Source organism: Ranitomeya imitator, chromosome 10 (assembly GCF_032444005.1).
Source record: "Ranitomeya imitator isolate aRanImi1 chromosome 10, aRanImi1.pri, whole genome shotgun sequence".
Taxonomy (NCBI): Eukaryota; Metazoa; Chordata; class Amphibia; order Anura; family Dendrobatidae; genus Ranitomeya; species Ranitomeya imitator.
In genome coordinates, this window is record NC_091291.1 from 128383761 (window position 1) to 128401223 (window position 17463).

The 17463-nt window shown below is 45.9% G+C and overlaps 1 protein-coding gene across 2 annotated transcripts in view; it reads right to left on the reverse strand.

The window, feature by feature from the left end:
- Positions 1–421: 421 nt before the first annotated feature.
- Positions 422–17463, reverse strand: part of KLHL17 (kelch like family member 17) — a 65202-nt gene continuing 48160 nt past the window's right edge. The window contains exons 7-12 of one of the 2 annotated variants that reach the window (XM_069741767.1): positions 13768–13912; positions 13392–13559; positions 11997–12085; positions 11665–11738; positions 5255–5436; positions 422–1527 (exon numbers count right to left, since the gene is read on the reverse strand). In XM_069741767.1, coding sequence (XP_069597868.1) covers positions 1299–1527; positions 5255–5436; positions 11665–11738; positions 11997–12085; positions 13392–13559; positions 13768–13912 — 887 coding nt within the window. In that variant the 3' untranslated portion in view covers positions 422–1298. The remainder of the gene's footprint in view (positions 1528–5254; positions 5437–11664; positions 11739–11996; positions 12086–13391; positions 13560–13767; positions 13913–17463) is intronic. The other variant, XM_069741766.1, reaches the window with a different exon arrangement.

Genomic DNA, 17463 nt, shown 5'->3' on the forward strand with positions numbered 1-17463 from the left:
CGCAGTTTCTGGCTCACGGATACTCCTACATCAGCCGCTGCCTGCTCACTCTGTTATTAGCGGGAGCAGGCATAGGCTGATGGGAGTAGTAGTCCCATCGGCCATCACCAGTGACCGGAGGTAAACTTTTTACCTCTGATCGCAGCTGCAGGCTCACGCTGACACTTGAAAGCGTGGGAACCGCGACTGTCTGACCAGTGGTAATGATTTTAATGCCGATCAGAGGCAGTGTTTTCCGCGATGTCATTCACATGACAGCGTAGCAAACACTGGAGGTCTGGGTTCAGGTACCCCAAACCAGAACTTTTTTTCACTGTTTGGCCAAACCCGCAGAACATCCAGGGGTCCGCCCATCTCTATTAGAGACCCCATCTTCTTGGCATTTACCTAGGTGGAAGAACGTAGTTCATCTTCATGCTTTGTAAGCGGCTACAACCAAAGGTGGCCCATCCTCTCTAATCGAACAATACATTTCAACATAGCAAATGTGTGCGATTTCATTTAAGTTCCTCAGCAATTTTCCAGCATTTTGCCAACGTTGGAAGATAAATGGAGAGATGTTTTATGGTATGGAAGCTCTCTTAAATCTGAGGATGTCAAAAGTTTCTTAGCAGAAGCCTGTTCAGACCATGTAGTCCAGGGTTTGGTGACTGCATCGTACTTCTGCTCCTAATCCTGCGTCAATGTCAAGGCTGGTACTCTTCTGAGTAGACAGTGCAAAAGCGGCCATAGCCTTATATACATGTAGTGCCTATTTCCAGGATTTTTGCTCTGCATTACATCAGTCCACAGAGGATAGACCAAATATTAATATTCGTATACCAACTGCATCCAAAAGATCCTTAGTCTATTTGTATATGAATAGGGACATTTCAGGACGGATGGCATAGGCGCCATCGATTGCCTTACAGGCAGAAGACTTCCGCTTTTCAATGTAGAGCTGTGGGTTAAACTCCTTTTCTGCTCGAGGGACCTGCACAGTGCAAAGAGGAGAGCAAAGATCAACATCTTCCCTGATGCCTTATGCTACGGTGTAATGTAATGTCGCATTCAGGGAAAACCATTAACCAGAATATCAGACTGGTCTTAGGTAAAGTCGTGTCTTTACATGGCAAAGAAGTATCTGTGCAATGAGATGCAGGCCTTTCCGGCAGTGAAGAAGAAGTTACATGGACAAATGGCAAGGATCAAGAAGAAGCCCTTCAGAAGCGAGAATCTACGGTTCTTCTCCAATGGATCCACTTCATCTACGTCATACATTGGTGGCTTCTCCTGGATGTAAAGAACCTGATTCTTTGTCAGAGGCTGGTCGAGGAGACAGAAAGAGTGGGAGACGAGGGAGGAGGAAAATTGAGTAGTTCTAAGACTGCGACCCCAACGCTGCTCCTCCTGGTGAACATACAGGAGGCCGCTACCCACTTGTTGGTACGTGGGTTGTACTTCTCAATAGAGTTTAGGCTTGAGCTTCCATCATTACCTCCGACTGCATAAAGCCACCCATCCATGGCCACGAGATCATGAGTGCTTCTGTAAACAGACAAGAAATTAGATATAAATCTAAAGATGACGCACTGCCCAGGAGTACTAAGGAGATTGAATGAAAATTATTCTCCAGGCCCAAAAATGTATACATAAATGAGTGTTATAGAGTAAGGGTCCATGTACGTTGCAGGATTATCGTTCCTAGGAAAGCTCGTTTCACAATAATCTTGCAATCTGTACAGGCTGATGATGACCACCCAACGAACGAGCAAAATGATCTTTTGCAGGGTCAAATGATATCTTTTGGTCTGCACAGATCATCGATCTTGGCAGCGCATCGTCCTGTGTAAACAGCAGCTGTGCTGCCGAGAACAATGGCAGCCTACGAGGATACAGCGATCTATTACTTATTATTCAGTGCTCATCAAAAGTGCTGGGGTCGGGAAGTAGTGGCAAACTAAGGCTATGTTCACACTTTGCAGATTCCACTGCGGATTTTTCCGCAGCAGAATTCCAAATTCCGCAGTGAAAACCCGTCGCGGTTTTTACTGCAGATTTATCGCGGTTTTTACTGCGGTTTCTTCTGTGGATTTTCATCTGCAGTTTCCTATTGGACCAGGTGAAAATCCGCAGAAAAGAAGTGACATGCTGCAGAATGTAATCCGCTGCGTTTCCGCGCGTTTTTTTTCCGCAGCATGTGCACAGCGTTTTTTGTTTCCCATAGGTTTACATTGTACTGTAAACTCATGGGAAACTGCTGCAAATCCGCTGCGGATCCGCAGCAAAATCCGCAAAGTGTAAACATAGCCTAACAATCCTGCCACTGGGTGTAATAGCAAATATAGAAAAAAAAAAAGACCAGCACGTCCAAGCTAGTGTGAACAGGTGCCAACCAAAAAAAGGGTATAACTTGAAAAACGATAAAGGTTGCACCACGATTTACCAAGAATGATTACTCTAGAACACTGAAACTGCATTACCGCCATAGAAAATGGGGAAAAAAGGAAAACAAGCCCTATATAATGTATATATGAAATATTCTTATTTTTTTCTCTTTTTTCTCTATTTGTATCAAACCCTTTTTGGGCATGTGCACTCCCATTCCCATCAGCCACAGGTGATTTTAAGTAGTTAGCTAGTCCATTCCTTCCCCATAAATTGGAGGCTTTTTTTGCCCAGGAGAGGTGACATATCAGGACATAACTTTAGAAGGACGCCTTGACATGGCAGTTGGGATCACATATACCGTAATTGCCTATCTATTCGCCAATTACCTTCTTTTTACTGTATTTTTCATAGCAATTTTGCAGATGAATATTTCATATATATTATATAGCACTTTTTTCCCCTTTTTTCGCATTTTCTATGGCAGCAATGCATTTTCAATGTTCTAGAGTAATTATCCTTGGTAAATCATGGTGCAACCTGTAAATTATTGCAGACATCACTGTCCCCATTGGGGCTCACAATCTAAATTCCCTATCAATATGTCTTTGGATTGTGGGAGGAAACCGATGCAAACACAGGGAAAATATTGAGGGAAGGGGGTTTGAACCTAGGACCCCAACATTGCAAAGCACCAGTGCTAACCACTGCACCGTTCTTGCTGGAAGGAAAAAAAAGCAACTTTGCAATTTTAATTTTATTATTGAAAATCCTCTCCATTTTTAATAATGGAGGGATTTAAAATGTTATTGTTTAATGCTCAGTGGCTAGGTTAGAAGCCACTGGCTGCTGCAGGCTATCAGAAGTGGCTGGTTTCCTAGGCAAGGAGCGCTCATTGTCGGGAATCGTGGAGTTTCTACGAGCGCTTGTTGTCGGGAATCATGGAGTTCCTACAAGCGCTCATTGCCGGGAATCGTGGAGGCCTACGAGCGCTCATTGTCGGGAATCGTGGAGGCCTACGAGTGCTCATTGCCGGGAATCGTGGAGGCCTACGAGCGCTCATTGCCAGGAGTCATGGAGGCCTACAAGTGCTCATTGCCAGGAATCGTGGAGGCCTACGAGCGCTCATTGCTGGGAATCGTGGAGCCCTACGAGTGCTCATTGCCGGGAATCGTGGAGGCCTACGAGTGCTCATTGCCGGGAATCGTGGAGGCCTACGAGCGCTCATTGCCAGGAGTCATGGAGGCCTACAAGTGCTCATTGCCAGGAATCGTGGAGGCCTACGAGCGCTCATTGCTGGGAATCGTGGAACCCTACGAGTGCTCATTGCCGGGAATCGTGGAGGCCTACGAGCGCTCATTGCCAGGAGTCATGGAGGCCTACAAGTGCTCATTGCCAGGAATCGTGGAGGCCTACGAGCGCTCATTGCTGGGAATCGTGGAGCCCTACGAGTGCTCATTGCCGGGAATCGTGGAGGCCTACGAGTGCTCATTGCCGGGAATCGTGGAGGCCTACGGGCGCTCATTGCCAGGAGTCATGGAGGCCTACAAGTGCTCATTGCCAGGAATCGTGGAGGCCTACGAGCGCTCATTGCTGGGAATCGTGGAGCCCTACGAGTGCTCATTGCCGGGAATCGTGGAGGCCTACGAGTGCTCATTGCCGGGAATCGTGGAGGCCTACGAGCGCTCATTGCCAGGAGTCATGGAGGCCTACAAGTGCTCATTGCCAGGAATCGTGGAGGCCTACGAGTGCTCATTGCTGGGAATCGTGGAGCCCTACGAGTGCTCATTGCCGGGAATCGTGGAGGCCTACGAGTGCTCATTGCCGGGAATCGTGGAGGCCTACGAGCGCTCATTGCCAGGAGTCATGGAGGCCTACAAGTGCTCATTGCCAGGAATCGTGGAGGCCTACGAGTGCTCATTGCCGGGAATCGTGGAGGCCTACAAGTGCTCATTGCTGGGAATCGTGGAGGCCTACGAGTGCTCATTGCTGGGAATCGAGGAGGCCTAAGAGTGCTCATTGCCGGGAATCGTGGAGCCCTACGTGCGCTCATTGCCATGAATCGTCCAGTGTATATGTACCTTAGGCTAGGTTCACATTGCGTTAATGGGTTAACGCTAGCGGACTCCGTTGCATGGCGACATTGTTGCAATTAACGCCATGCAAAGGATCCGTTAGCGCACCCATTGACGGCAATGTGCTAACGGATCTCTAGCGCATCGCTAGCGCATGCCATTTTCGGCACGCGCTAGCCATGTCCCGTCAGTTTCGGACGGACCGCGGATGCTGCTTGCAGCGTCCAAGGTCTGTTCCTCGCTAGCGCAGATCTGGTATCTGCGCTAGCGGGATCGGCAAACGCGATCCCTTTTGGGACATTACGTTAGCGCAGTCCGTAGCGCTATGCGCTAAACGGACTGCCCTAACGCAATGTGAACATAGCCTTAACTTTCTCGAAAAATTCCTACCTATAGAAAGGGACAGCATAACAGACGTTAGATTACATATATTAACTGTTACGTATGGACATGAAACCTTCACTGAACAAAGTTTTCATCACCACAAATGAATTACTCCTCATTACAAAGCCCCCTGAGGCTACGCAGCAGGGGGCTATAGAAAGTCCCCCATCCCTAGTGTCAGCACCAATCTCCCATCTGGAGCTTATCTGATGGCAGACAATCACGTACATAAAGAGAGTTTATGTACAAGACCTTCCTTTGATGTGATATAAATGGAGGAGATGGATTATGTTGGACGGCAACTTCCGTTAGATCCGTTTACGGTTAGAAACCAATTAAATTATAAGGGCTTAGTATTTGTTGAACAGGAAATATGGGTGTTTGCGTGTGATGGTGGTGGGGTCACCGTCTGCCATATCCTAGGTTACCTCCTAATGTTCATCGGGGCCACACTCTCCCATGTGTTAGCTTTCGGGTTATATCTCTCCACAGAATTCAGGCAGCTTGTGCCATCATTTCCTCCGGCAACGTACAACATTCCCTCCAGAACGGCCACTCCAGCGCTGCTACGGCGGCTCAACATGTTGGCAATCGGAGTCCATGTGTTTATCTGTAAAGAAAAAAAAAAAGGGTTGGATAGATTTTGGATGCACCAATATTGGATTACAGGAAACTAGATGATGCCCTGATTCTAGCGCATCGGGTACTCTAGAACAGAGGTCCCCAACTCCAGTCCTCAAGGCCCACCAACATGTCATGTTTTCAGGATTTCCTTAGTTTTGCCCAGGTAATAATTGCATCACCTGTGCAATGCAAAGGAAATCCTGAAAACATGACCTGTTGGTGGGCCTTGAGGACTGGAGTTGGGGACCTCTGCTCTAGAATATGTATGTATATAGCAGCCACATAGTAGATAGCACAGGCCACGTAGCATATAGCAGACACGCAGTATATAACACAGCCACGTAATATATAGCACAGCCCACACAGTATATAACACAGCCCACGCAGTATATAACACAGCCCACGCAGTACATAACACAGCCCACGCAGTACATAACACAGCCCACGCAGTATATAATACAGGCCACATAGTATATAACACAGCCCATGCAGTATATAACACAGCCCACACAGTATATAACACTGGTCACGTAGTATATAGCAGCCACGCAGTATATAACACAGCCCACGTAGTATATAGCAGTGTGGGCACCATATCCCTGTTAAAAAAATAATTAAAATAAAAAATAGTTATATACTCACCCGCCGTTGTCCAGCGAAGCTGTGCCGATGCGCGCGCTGCTGCCGCCAGCTTCCATTCCCAGCAATGCATTGCAAAATTACCCAGATGCATCTCTGAGAACGGAAGCTGGCGGCAGCCGCGCACGCATCGGCGGACGACGGAGGTGAGAATAGCAGGATTTTGTTTTTTTTAATTATTTTTAACATTAGATCTTTTTACTACTGATGCTGCAGCATCAATAGCAAAAAGTTGGTCACACAGAGTTAATAGCAGCGTTAACGGAGTGCGTTATCCGTGGCATAACGCGGTCCGTTAACGCTGCCATTAACCGTGTCAGCTCTGACTGGAGGAGAGTATGGAGCGGGTGCCGGGCACTGACTGGATGGAAGTAGAGAGGAACTAATTCTCGCCTGGACTGTGCCCGTCGCTTATTGGTCGAGACCTTGCAGTCAATCATGGTGACCCTGCAACGTTACAGAGCGGGGGGCCGAGTGCTGAGGAGCAGAGGGCAGAAAAGTCACCACCACTCTACTGACTCCATAACAACAAAGACCAGACCTTCTCTGGTATAACATCAGCACAAGCACTGTGCCCACCCGGGAGCTTCATGGCCGAGCAGCTGCATGCAGCCATAAGCACAATGCCGAGCGTCGGATGGAGTGGTGTAAAGCTGTCACCACTGGACTCTGGAGGAAAGTGTTCTGTGCAGTGATGGACCATACATTTCTATCTGATAGACGGGTTAGGGTTTGGTGAATGCCAGAAGGATGTTACCCGCCAGACTGCATTGTGCCATCTGTACTGTTTGGTGGCGGAGGATAATACAAAGGGCTTGTTTTTCAGGAATCAACCTCTGCCCCTTAGTTCCAGTCAAAGGAAAGGTTAGTGCTTTGCAACAAGACATTTTAGACAATTGTAGCTTCGAGATTGTAGGATAAGTTTGGGGAAGACCCATTTCAGTTCCAGCTTAACAAAAAGCAAGATCCATGTAGACATGGTTGGGATAAATTAGAAGGTAGGTTGTGAGCCCGGCCTTTCCTCCAACATCAGTGTCTGACTTCACAAAGGCTATACTGGGTTGTAAGGCAAATGATATATGAAGGTCACTATGTGTCCCCCATGTGCACAGAAACATACTGAACACGATGGAGTGCATCGTAATTACAGCCACAGCTGAGGCTACCATGCCAAATAAAAGAGTGTGGACTTGGTAAAACTATTTGACCAAGCCAGATATAGGAAAACCTGACATGGGCTTTTATTATCTTGAGAGTGGCCCATGTCCACGATTCCCATTTAAACTTTCAGTTAAGGTTTGGGTGTGTCAGTATTGGGTTTTGCAAACAACAGAGCAGGAAGCTCTGTGAATGTCAGTCTCTGTAAGACTAAACACAAGCCAATGCCAAGAGGGCAAAGCCATTCCCGCACACACGAGTTACACGGTGGTGCTGTCGCCCATGGCAACAGACCGATATGGATGTCCGGCTGTGAACTGGAGGATAACGTTATGGAATTATTTTTTTAAGTTGGCTAAATAAAGACACTTAAGTTAAACTGTTTTGGGTCATGGCCTCATTACCGCATTGTTGTGAAAGCCTCTGCCTTACAGAGTGAATAGCCCAAAATTCCCACAGTTAAACTCCAAAATCTTGGAGAAATCCATCCCAGAAGAGTGGAAGTTGTTATGGCTCCAAAGTGGGAACCAACCATATTAAAGGTCAATGGATATGCGAGTTGGAGGTAATAAAAGCTGCTGTGGGTGTAATGTGGAGGTTTCCCAATACTTTTGTCCATAAAGGGTAGATTGACGACAGCTTTTTTTTCTCGTCTTCCCATTATACATGCAAGAGGCTTCGGAACAACTTACAAGGGAGCCGAAAATAGGTTCTGCCCGATACCCCACTTCTGGCATCAGCGTCTGACTTTTTACTACAAAAGAATCAGGCAAGTTGAATTTCAACATGGCTGACCCTTCTTTACCCCCAACTTCTGCAATTTAGGGAGGTTCGCCTTCACCAAAGAAATAAATAAAAAATAAATAAATCGGTTGTTTATTCAACATTCATCTAATGTGTATGGCCACCTTTAGGATAGATGGCGGAGTGCCCCCCCAGCCACCACATTAGTGTACACCGAGTGTGGCTAGTTCGGCATCTCAGCCCATTCAAGTCAACAGAGTTGACCCGCAAGACCAGACACGGCCACATTGTTACCGGCCTCATAAATGTATTAGGGCATACAGATCTCATAGAGAGGACGATTGAGATCCTGGTAAAGTGGAAAGTGGAAGAGTGGCTCATGCTCAGGCAGACTTGGCATAATCACGTATGACCCAGCCGTTCATTTATTTCTATGAGCGCCATCCAATATTAAACATTCCTCCTAATGCCACATTCTCCATCTGTTTTTGTAAAATTTTAAAATGCTAAATAAATAAAACCTAAGGCAAAAAAAAAAAAAAAAACATAAATACATTACATCTGTGTAACATTAGCAGGGCTAATTATACCCGAACACTTGTGGCTGATCTATACTTTTTTTGGCATGCCCCAGGGAAATAATTAGCACTCCTAATTAATGAAGTATTCAATGTATGTGGAGGGGAAAAAAATAGAACAGAGATATTCTGGTGAGGAAATGTCATGATCTGGAAGTGTCCATCTATACCCCTGGTATAGAGAAATGGAACATACCGTACGTCAAAAGTTTCCTAAAAGTGCAATGACTTTAATGTTATGCATGGAAAAATGGTCTTCTATGGGGTTAGGACGAGGGTGGTCCTCACAAAGGAAATGGCCCATGTATATTGTATATGATGGAACTGAAAACATGTTCTAGATATTGTGGAAATCTTTCCATAGAGGTGGTCCTGTATAGGTACAAGGGGCTATGCCCACCATTAAAATTGTATGAGGAATTTCTTAAAATTAAGTTTTCATTTTAAATGTGTTTTTAGTTTTATTATAATGATATGGGGAAAAAAGCATTATCTACATGAAAAAAATGTTGTGTAGGCTTTTTAGCAGTCTCATTATCATCACAGTCAGATTTACAATGATGGATAACACTGTCGATTACAATGTAGACAGCACAGGATCCACAATAGGTGATATCAAAGCTCACCTCCTCCTCCTCCTGTACAATGACTAATAACACCTCTATATACAGTAGATAACACAGGATCCACAATAGGTGATATCACAGCTCACCTCCTCCTCCTCCTGTAAAATGACTGATAACACCTCTATATACAGTAGATAACACAGGATCCACCATTCACAATAGGTGATGTCACAGCTCACCTCCTCCTCCTCCTGTACAATGACTAATAACACCTCTATATAAAGTAGATAACACAGGATCCACAACAGGTGATGTCACAGCTCACCTCCTCCTTTTATTGTACAATGACTTTTGCCCTGACTAGGGCATGCTCAGACACTGCTTCATTTTAGCATACCCCACTACACATAGTGGGGAAATCTGGTTGGTCGTTACATGGTCCTCCAGTTATGATTCATGTATAGCCTGTTTGGGTTTTTTTTTATTGTTTTTAAATGTGTGTGTTTTGTTTTGCTTGTATTTTTGTATTTCAATAAATCTAAGTCATTTTCTTATAAATAATAATAATTTTTATTTTTATATAGCGCTAACATATTCCGCAGCGCTTTCCAGTTTGCACATATTATCATCGCTGTCCCCGATGGGGCTCAGAATCTAAATTCCCTATCAGTATGTCTTTGGAACGTGGGAGGAAACCGGAGAACCCGGAGGATACCCACGCAAACATGGGGAGAACATACAAACTCCTTGCCTAAATGGTGATCCTTGCCTATGTATACAAACTTTTTATCTTTCCTTTTATTGTGCCTTTTTCAAGTGTGTGGCTAGTGATCCCTTATACATATGCTTAAATATATTTGTAGTGCCCTCAGTAGTTTGTAATAACGCTTCTCTCACTTACCCTGCTGTCTGTTGCTGGGCAGATGTTCCCTACAACACAATTTTACAGTAAACTATGTCTTATACTGTACACTACCAGCACTATGCTAACAATACTTATATTATACCTTAAGGTACCGTAACACTAAGCGACGCTGCAGCGATACCGACAACGATCCGGATCGCTGCAGCATCGCTGTTTGGTCGCTGGAGAGCTGTCACACAGACAGCTCTCCAGCGACCAACGATGCCGGTAACCAGGGTAAACATCGGGTTACTAAGCGCAGGGCCGCGCTTAGTAACCCAATGTTTACCCTGGTTACCATCGTTAAAGTAAAAAAAACAACCACTACATACTTACCTACCGCTGTCTGTCCCCGGCGCTCAGCTTCTCTGCACTCCTCCTGCTCTGGCTGTGAGCGCCGGGCAGCCGGAAAGCAGAGCGGTGACGTCACCGCTCTGCTTTCCGGCCGCTGTGCTCACAGCCAGTGCAGGAGGAGTGCAGAGAAGCAGAGCGCCGGGGACAGACAGCAGTAGGTAAGTATGTAGTGGTTGTTTTTTTTACTTTAAAGATAGTAACCAGGGTAAACATCGGGTTACTAAGCGCGGCCCTGTGCTTAGTAACCCGATGTTTACCCTGGTTACCAGCGAAGACATCGCTGAATCGGCGTCACACACGCAGATTCAGCGATGTCAGCGGGAGATCCAGCGACGAAACAAAGTTCTGGACTTTCTTCCCCGACCAGCGATCTCCCAGCAGGGGCCTGATCGCTGCTGCCTGTCACACTGGATGATATCACTAGCCAGGACGCTGCAACGTCACGGATCGCTAGCGATATCGTCTAGTGTGACAGTACCTTTACTCCACCACATCCTATATTACTATACACTATGCATACCACACTTTCAGTGCTTATCACACTATACACATCAAACGTCAACACATGGGCCCTTTGTAGTCTGAATCAAGGGTGGACAAATCATTGGTGGAACCTGTACAGCCACACAGGGGTCCAAGAGGTAAGGGCCCCATTACCACCTCCAAAGTCGTAAAGGGGAGCATTAACACGAATGTTTGGACTGCAAAAGGCTTGCATGCTGTTTTTTCTCTTGGGTCTCATCATAGTGCACCCCTTTATCAGCTTTGGAGGCGAAAGGCTGCACCATACCATTGGTCCATCCCTGGGTTTCGGATATATGGGTGTCATGTTTGTATGCCCACCTATAAGGCATATTTCATATATTTTTCATTGAAAGTGTAGAATATAATTCCCCTATTTAATAGGGTGAAGAATAAGCCCCAAAACCTTATAGAGAAAAATGCTAGTAAAATTTTCGAGAGTCAAGTATGTTATACGAGAAGACTGGAAATCACGAAAAGAAGAGACTGCTCCTTACTGGTGACACCTTGAACTGCAAGGAACGACAGCAATGGAGCAACTAGTGGCCGCTCTCCAGTGTCTGATGCTTCAAAAAGGGAAAGACGGGACTGCATGTACATAACATATCTAATAAAAGGTCAAATTAATTAGGTATATACTCGCATAATGGAATTATTACTAAGCAATATCCTAAAGCAAAAGCAGAATAGAGGGAAAATAATCTCTTTATTAATCACAGATAATATTATATCAATGGTTAGACACTTACTTGAGGTTCATATTTTTCCACCGTGGCCAAGTGAGAAGAACTGTCGTATCCCCCAACTGCATAGAGGTTACCATCTAAAAAGGATTAAAAAGCACAAAATAATTGGCATCATATGTTCTCCTCTTTCTCCCCACGTCTGCCCTAGAGGTGGCCATACACATGGGATTCACATCCATTTTGGTGGGACCAACCATCGAATATGGGGCAGAGAATGATGACGGAGCTAAGTGCAATGTGTCAGATCTCATATATTATTATTCCATGAAGATGGGCACAAGGAGCATGACGCTTCATTGCTAGGAAAGGAGTCTTCTGGGTAGAAAAACGCTCACCAAGTGTTGCCACGCGAACATATCTGCGTCTAGTGCTCATCGCAGCAATGGACGTCCATGTTCCGGTGAGGGGGTCATAACGCTCTGCACTGCAATGATAGCGCAATATTAGTAACGATATAAGAGTAACCATAGACCAGTAATTAATGATAATATCACCAATGAGGCTGTGCAAAGCCCGTTAAAGCAGGGGCAGACATTCATTGGTGCAACCGCAGAGGGGCCCAGGTGATAAGGGGACCGCTACCACCTCCTAAAAAGGTGCATTATGATGAGCTATCGGACTGGAAAGGGCCCGAATATTGTTCTTGCACAGGGGCCCTCATCTGTCTGTGTCCGCCAGTGCATCCAAGGATGTACACGTCTCTCTGCCCATTAGTATTGGCAATAGAGCCACCATTAAAAGAGGTTATGCACTACTCCGGCCTCCCGTTATCTGGCCTTCCAGTGTGAGTCATCAGGCGACCGCTGCAGCCAATCAATATCAGCAACAGTGGAGACTGTTTCTTCCTACTCAGACGTAACGTGACAGCTGCAATCAGGGGTCTAAGATTGGCTGCAAGAGTCACCCAAAGCCGCCTGTAGCAAGCGAAGAGCCGCACAGGGCAACTGCAGCAATGCATGAGAGCGTCAGGGGTCTGATAGGTCAGAATGGTTTTTTTTTTTACTTTAGCACCACCATGGAGCCAATTATAAACTAAGATAAAGTAGCAGAAAACTTTTAAAGGGGTTGTCAAATGAAATTGACTATTTTTATTTTTTTATCCACGATTGGGCGTGGGATACCTGACCGCCGATAAATTCATTCTCTATGGGGCCGCTGGAAAAAAGTCAAGTCCTACGACTCATAGGGAAAGAACGGAGCGACAGGAGGGCAGACGCATTCCAATGGGGATAAAAGTGCCTAATTTTGCCAATTGGTGCGGGTCCTAGCTGTCGGACCCTCACCGATCAAAAATTATTACCTATCCTGTGGGTAGTTGATAACGGGGTTCTCTTGTATGATATGTTATACACGGTACTATTGATTAGTAAGGCACCGGATACTGAGACCGCCAACCAATTGCTCGCCAAGGGGAAGAAGAGGCATGAGCAGTACGTAGACTTTCCATTGAGCCAATACATCTCTCTGCTCACAACTGAGAATAAGCTGCCCCTTTGAACAATCATTGGGGGGTCTCAAAACTATTAAAATGGTCATTTTTAATAGTTTAGTTACCGTTTAAAAGGAAAATCCTGGGATAAAATTTTACTCATTGAGTATGTTGCTGACAAATATTAACATTGGAGAGGAGGTCCCCCGATCCATTCTTATCACATGGACCCCAAGCTGCCTCTGCACCCCAGATAATACAAATAATCCTGCTGATTAGTGGTATTATTAGTATTCTGCACCTGTTTAGACAAGAAGCACCATCATATCCACCGGCAGCGTACAGCAGTCCATGAAGCACTGCCACACCAAGGCAACTTCGCCGAGTTCCCATAGAGACTTCCGGCTGCCAAGTGTTTGTCACGGGGTCGTACGACTCTACTGTAGCGAGGTCAGACGTCCCATCATAGCTGTAATGGGGAAGAAAATGGATCAGGTCCGCATAGTAACTAAATAACATTACAACAGGTCGGAGGAAGAAGATGCCACGCACATCCGGTAGCGGGTTATCTGCCCCGAGAACAGAAGGATCAGGCATGTTATAATGCAACAGCCCGATCTTTCTATCCCCCTTTTCGTATTTATTCGAGTAACCCATTCATTGCTATGAATACTCACCCACCCACTGCATAAAGCTTATTTCCGATAGCTGCAACACCCACGCGGGCCCGTCTTGTAGACATAGAAGCCACCATGTGCCACCGGTCAGTACGGGTATCATATGCTTCACAGTCACCATGTATGGCAAAGAGACTGCCACCACCTACAGACAAACAAGAAAAAAAAACACACAAAAGTGTAGGTATATAACAAAACAAGTAAAATATACACATACTAAACAAGTGTCACTTTTGTGTTGAGGGAGAGATGGCCTGGCCTGGAGGGCTTATAATCTACAAGGTAAGGGTGAAGAAGATCGCAGAGGAGAGTGGAAGCAGCTCATATGGGAGTGTGGCGGCAGCAATGGTATTGTAGGCTTTTAGCTATTCTGATTAGGTGGTGATTTAGGTTATTTATGAAGTTTTGAAGGTGGAGACTGTCTGATGTGTTGAGGTAGTGAGTTTGAGAGCATGGGGAAAGGACAGGAGAAATCTTGGAGATGGTTGTAAAAGGAGCAGAAAAGACAACAAAGAAGAAGGTCTGGTGATGACGTGAGGAGGTATCAGGAGATTAGGACAGATGTATGGAGGGGACAGGTTACAGACTGGAGATTAAATGCTGGGAGGTATCAGGGGATGAGGGCAGAGATAAATGGAGGGGGCAGGCTATAGACTGGAGATTATGAGGGGAGATATTAGGAGATTAGGGCACAGATTTATGGAAAGGACAGGTTATGGACTGGAGATGACACGTGGGAAGGTATCATGAGATTAGGACAGAGATATATGGAGGGGACAGATTATATGGGGGAGGTATCAGGAGATTAGGACAGAGATGTATGGAGAGGACAGGTTATGGACTGGAGATTACATGTGGGGAGGTATCAGGAGACTAGGGCAGAGATGTATGGAGAGGACAGGTTATGGACTGGAGATTATATGGGGGAGGTATCAGGAGATTAGGGCAGAGATGTATGGAGAGGACAGGTTATGGACTGGAGATTACATGTGGGGAGGTATCAGGAGATTAGGACAGATGTATGGAGAGGACAGGTTATGGACTGGAGATTATATGGGGGAGGTATCAGGAGATTAGGACAGAGATGTATGGAGAGGACAGGTTATGGAATGGAGATTACATGCGGGGAGGTATCAGGAGACTAGGGCAGAGATGTATGGAGAGGACAGGTTATGGACTGGAGATTACATGTGGGGAGGTATCAGGAGATTAGGACAGATGTATGGAGAGGACAGGTTATGGATTGGAGATTACATGTGGGGAGGTATCAGGAGATTAGGGCAGAGATGTATGGAGAGGACAGGTTATGGACTGGAGATTACATATGGGGAGGTATCAGGAGATTAGGGCAGAGATGTATGGAGAGGACAGGTTATGGACTGGAGATTACATATGGGGAGGTATCAGGAGATTAGGACAGAGATGTATGGAGAGGACAGGTTATGGACTGGAGATTACATGCGAGGAGGTGTTAGGAGATTAGGACAGAGATGTATGGAGAGGACAGGTTATGGACTGGAGATTACATGTGAGGAGGTGTTAGGACTAGAGATTAGCACAGAGATGTATGGAGAGGACAGATTATGGACTGGAGATTACATGTCGGGAGGAATCAGGGGATTAGGACAGAGATGTATGGAGAGGACAGGTTATGGACTGGAGATTACATGCAAGGAGGTGTTAGGAGATTAGGACAGAGATGTATGGAGAGGACAGGTTATGGACTGGAGATTACATATGGGGAGGTATCAGGAGATTAGGGCAGAGATGTATGGAGAGGACAGGTTATGGACTGGAGATTACATGCGGGGAGGTATCAGGAGATTAGGACAGATATGTATGGAGAGGACAGGTTATGGACTGGAGATTACATGTGGGGAGGTATCAGGAGATTAGGGCAGAAATGTATGGAGAGGACAGGTTATGGACTGGAGATTACATGTGGGGAGGTATCAGGGCATTAGGACAGATATGTATGGAGAGGACAGGTTAAGGACTGGAGATTATATGGGGGAGGTATCAGGAGATTAGGACAGAGATGTATGGAGAGGACAGGTTATGGACTGGAGATTACATGTGGGGAGATATCAGGAGATTAGGACAGAGATGTATGGAGAGGACAGGTTATGGACTGGAGATTACATGTGAGGAGGTGTTAGGACTAGAGATTAGCACAGAGATGTATGGAGAGGACAGATTATGGACTGGAGATTACATGTCGGGAGGTATCAGGGGATTAGGACAGAGATGTATGGAGAGGACAGGTTATGGACTGGAGATTACATGTGAGGAGGTATCAGGAGTTTAGGGCAGATGTATGGAGAGGACAGGTTATGGACTGGAGATTACATGTGAGGAGGTGTTAGGACTAGAGATTAGCACAGAGATGTATGGAGAGGACAGATTATGGACTGGAGATTACATGTCGGGAGGTATCAGGGGATTAGGACAGAGATGTATGGAGAGGACAGGTTATGGACTGGAGATTACATATGGGGAGGTATCAGGAGTTTAGGGCAGATGTATGGAGAGGACAGGTTATGGACTGGAGATTACATGAGGGGAGGTATCAGGAGACTAGGGCAGAGATGTATGGAGAGGACAGGTTATGGACTGGAGATTACATGTGGGGAGGTATCAGGAGACTAGGGCAGAGATGTATGGAGAGGACAGGTTATGGACTGGAGATTACATGTGGGGAGATATCAGGAGATTAGGGCAGAGATGTGTGGAGAGGACAGGTTATGGACTGGAGATTACATGTGGGGAGGTATCAGGAGATTAGGACAGAGATGTATGGAGAGGACAGGTTATGGACTGGAGATTACATGTGGGGAGATATCAGGAGATTAGGGCAGAGATATATGGAGAGGACAGGTTATGGACTGGAGATTATATGTGGGGAGGTATCAGGAGATTAGGACAGAGATGTATGGAGAGGACAGGTTATGGACTGGAGATTACATGTGGGGAGATATCAGGAGATTAGGGCAGAGATATATGGAGAGGACAGGTTATGGACTGGGGATTATATGTGGGGAGGTATCAGGGCATTAGGACAGAGATGTCTGGAGAGGACAGGTTATGGACTGGAGATTATATGGGGGAAGTATCAGGAGATTAGGACAGAGATGTATGGAGAGGACAGATTATGGACTGGAGATTACATGTGGGGCGGTATCAGGAGATTAGGGCAGAGATGTATGGAGAGGACGGGTTATGGACTAGAGATTACATGTGGGGAGGTATCAGGAGATTAGGATAGAGATGTATGGAGAGGACAGGTTATGGACTGGAGATTACATGTGGGGAGGTATCAGGAGATTAGGGCAGAAATGTATGGAGAGGACAGGTTATGGACTGGAGATTACATGTGGGGAGGTATCAGTGCATTAGGACAGATATGTATGGAGATGACAGGTTATGGACTGGAGATTACATGTGGGGAGGTATCAGGAGATTAGGACAGAGATGTATGGAGAGGACAGGTTATGGACTGGAGATTATATGGGGGAGGTATCAGGAGATTAGGACAGAGATGTATGGATAGGACAGGTTATGGTCCTTGTTAATATTTTGAATGGAGCTTGTCAGGCAGTGGTTGCAGGTGAAGGGTGAGGAAGAAAAGTAATGTGGGCTCAGGTGGATTAAGCGGGCAGCAGAGATGGAAGGCTGTAAAATAGCAACAATGGGAGA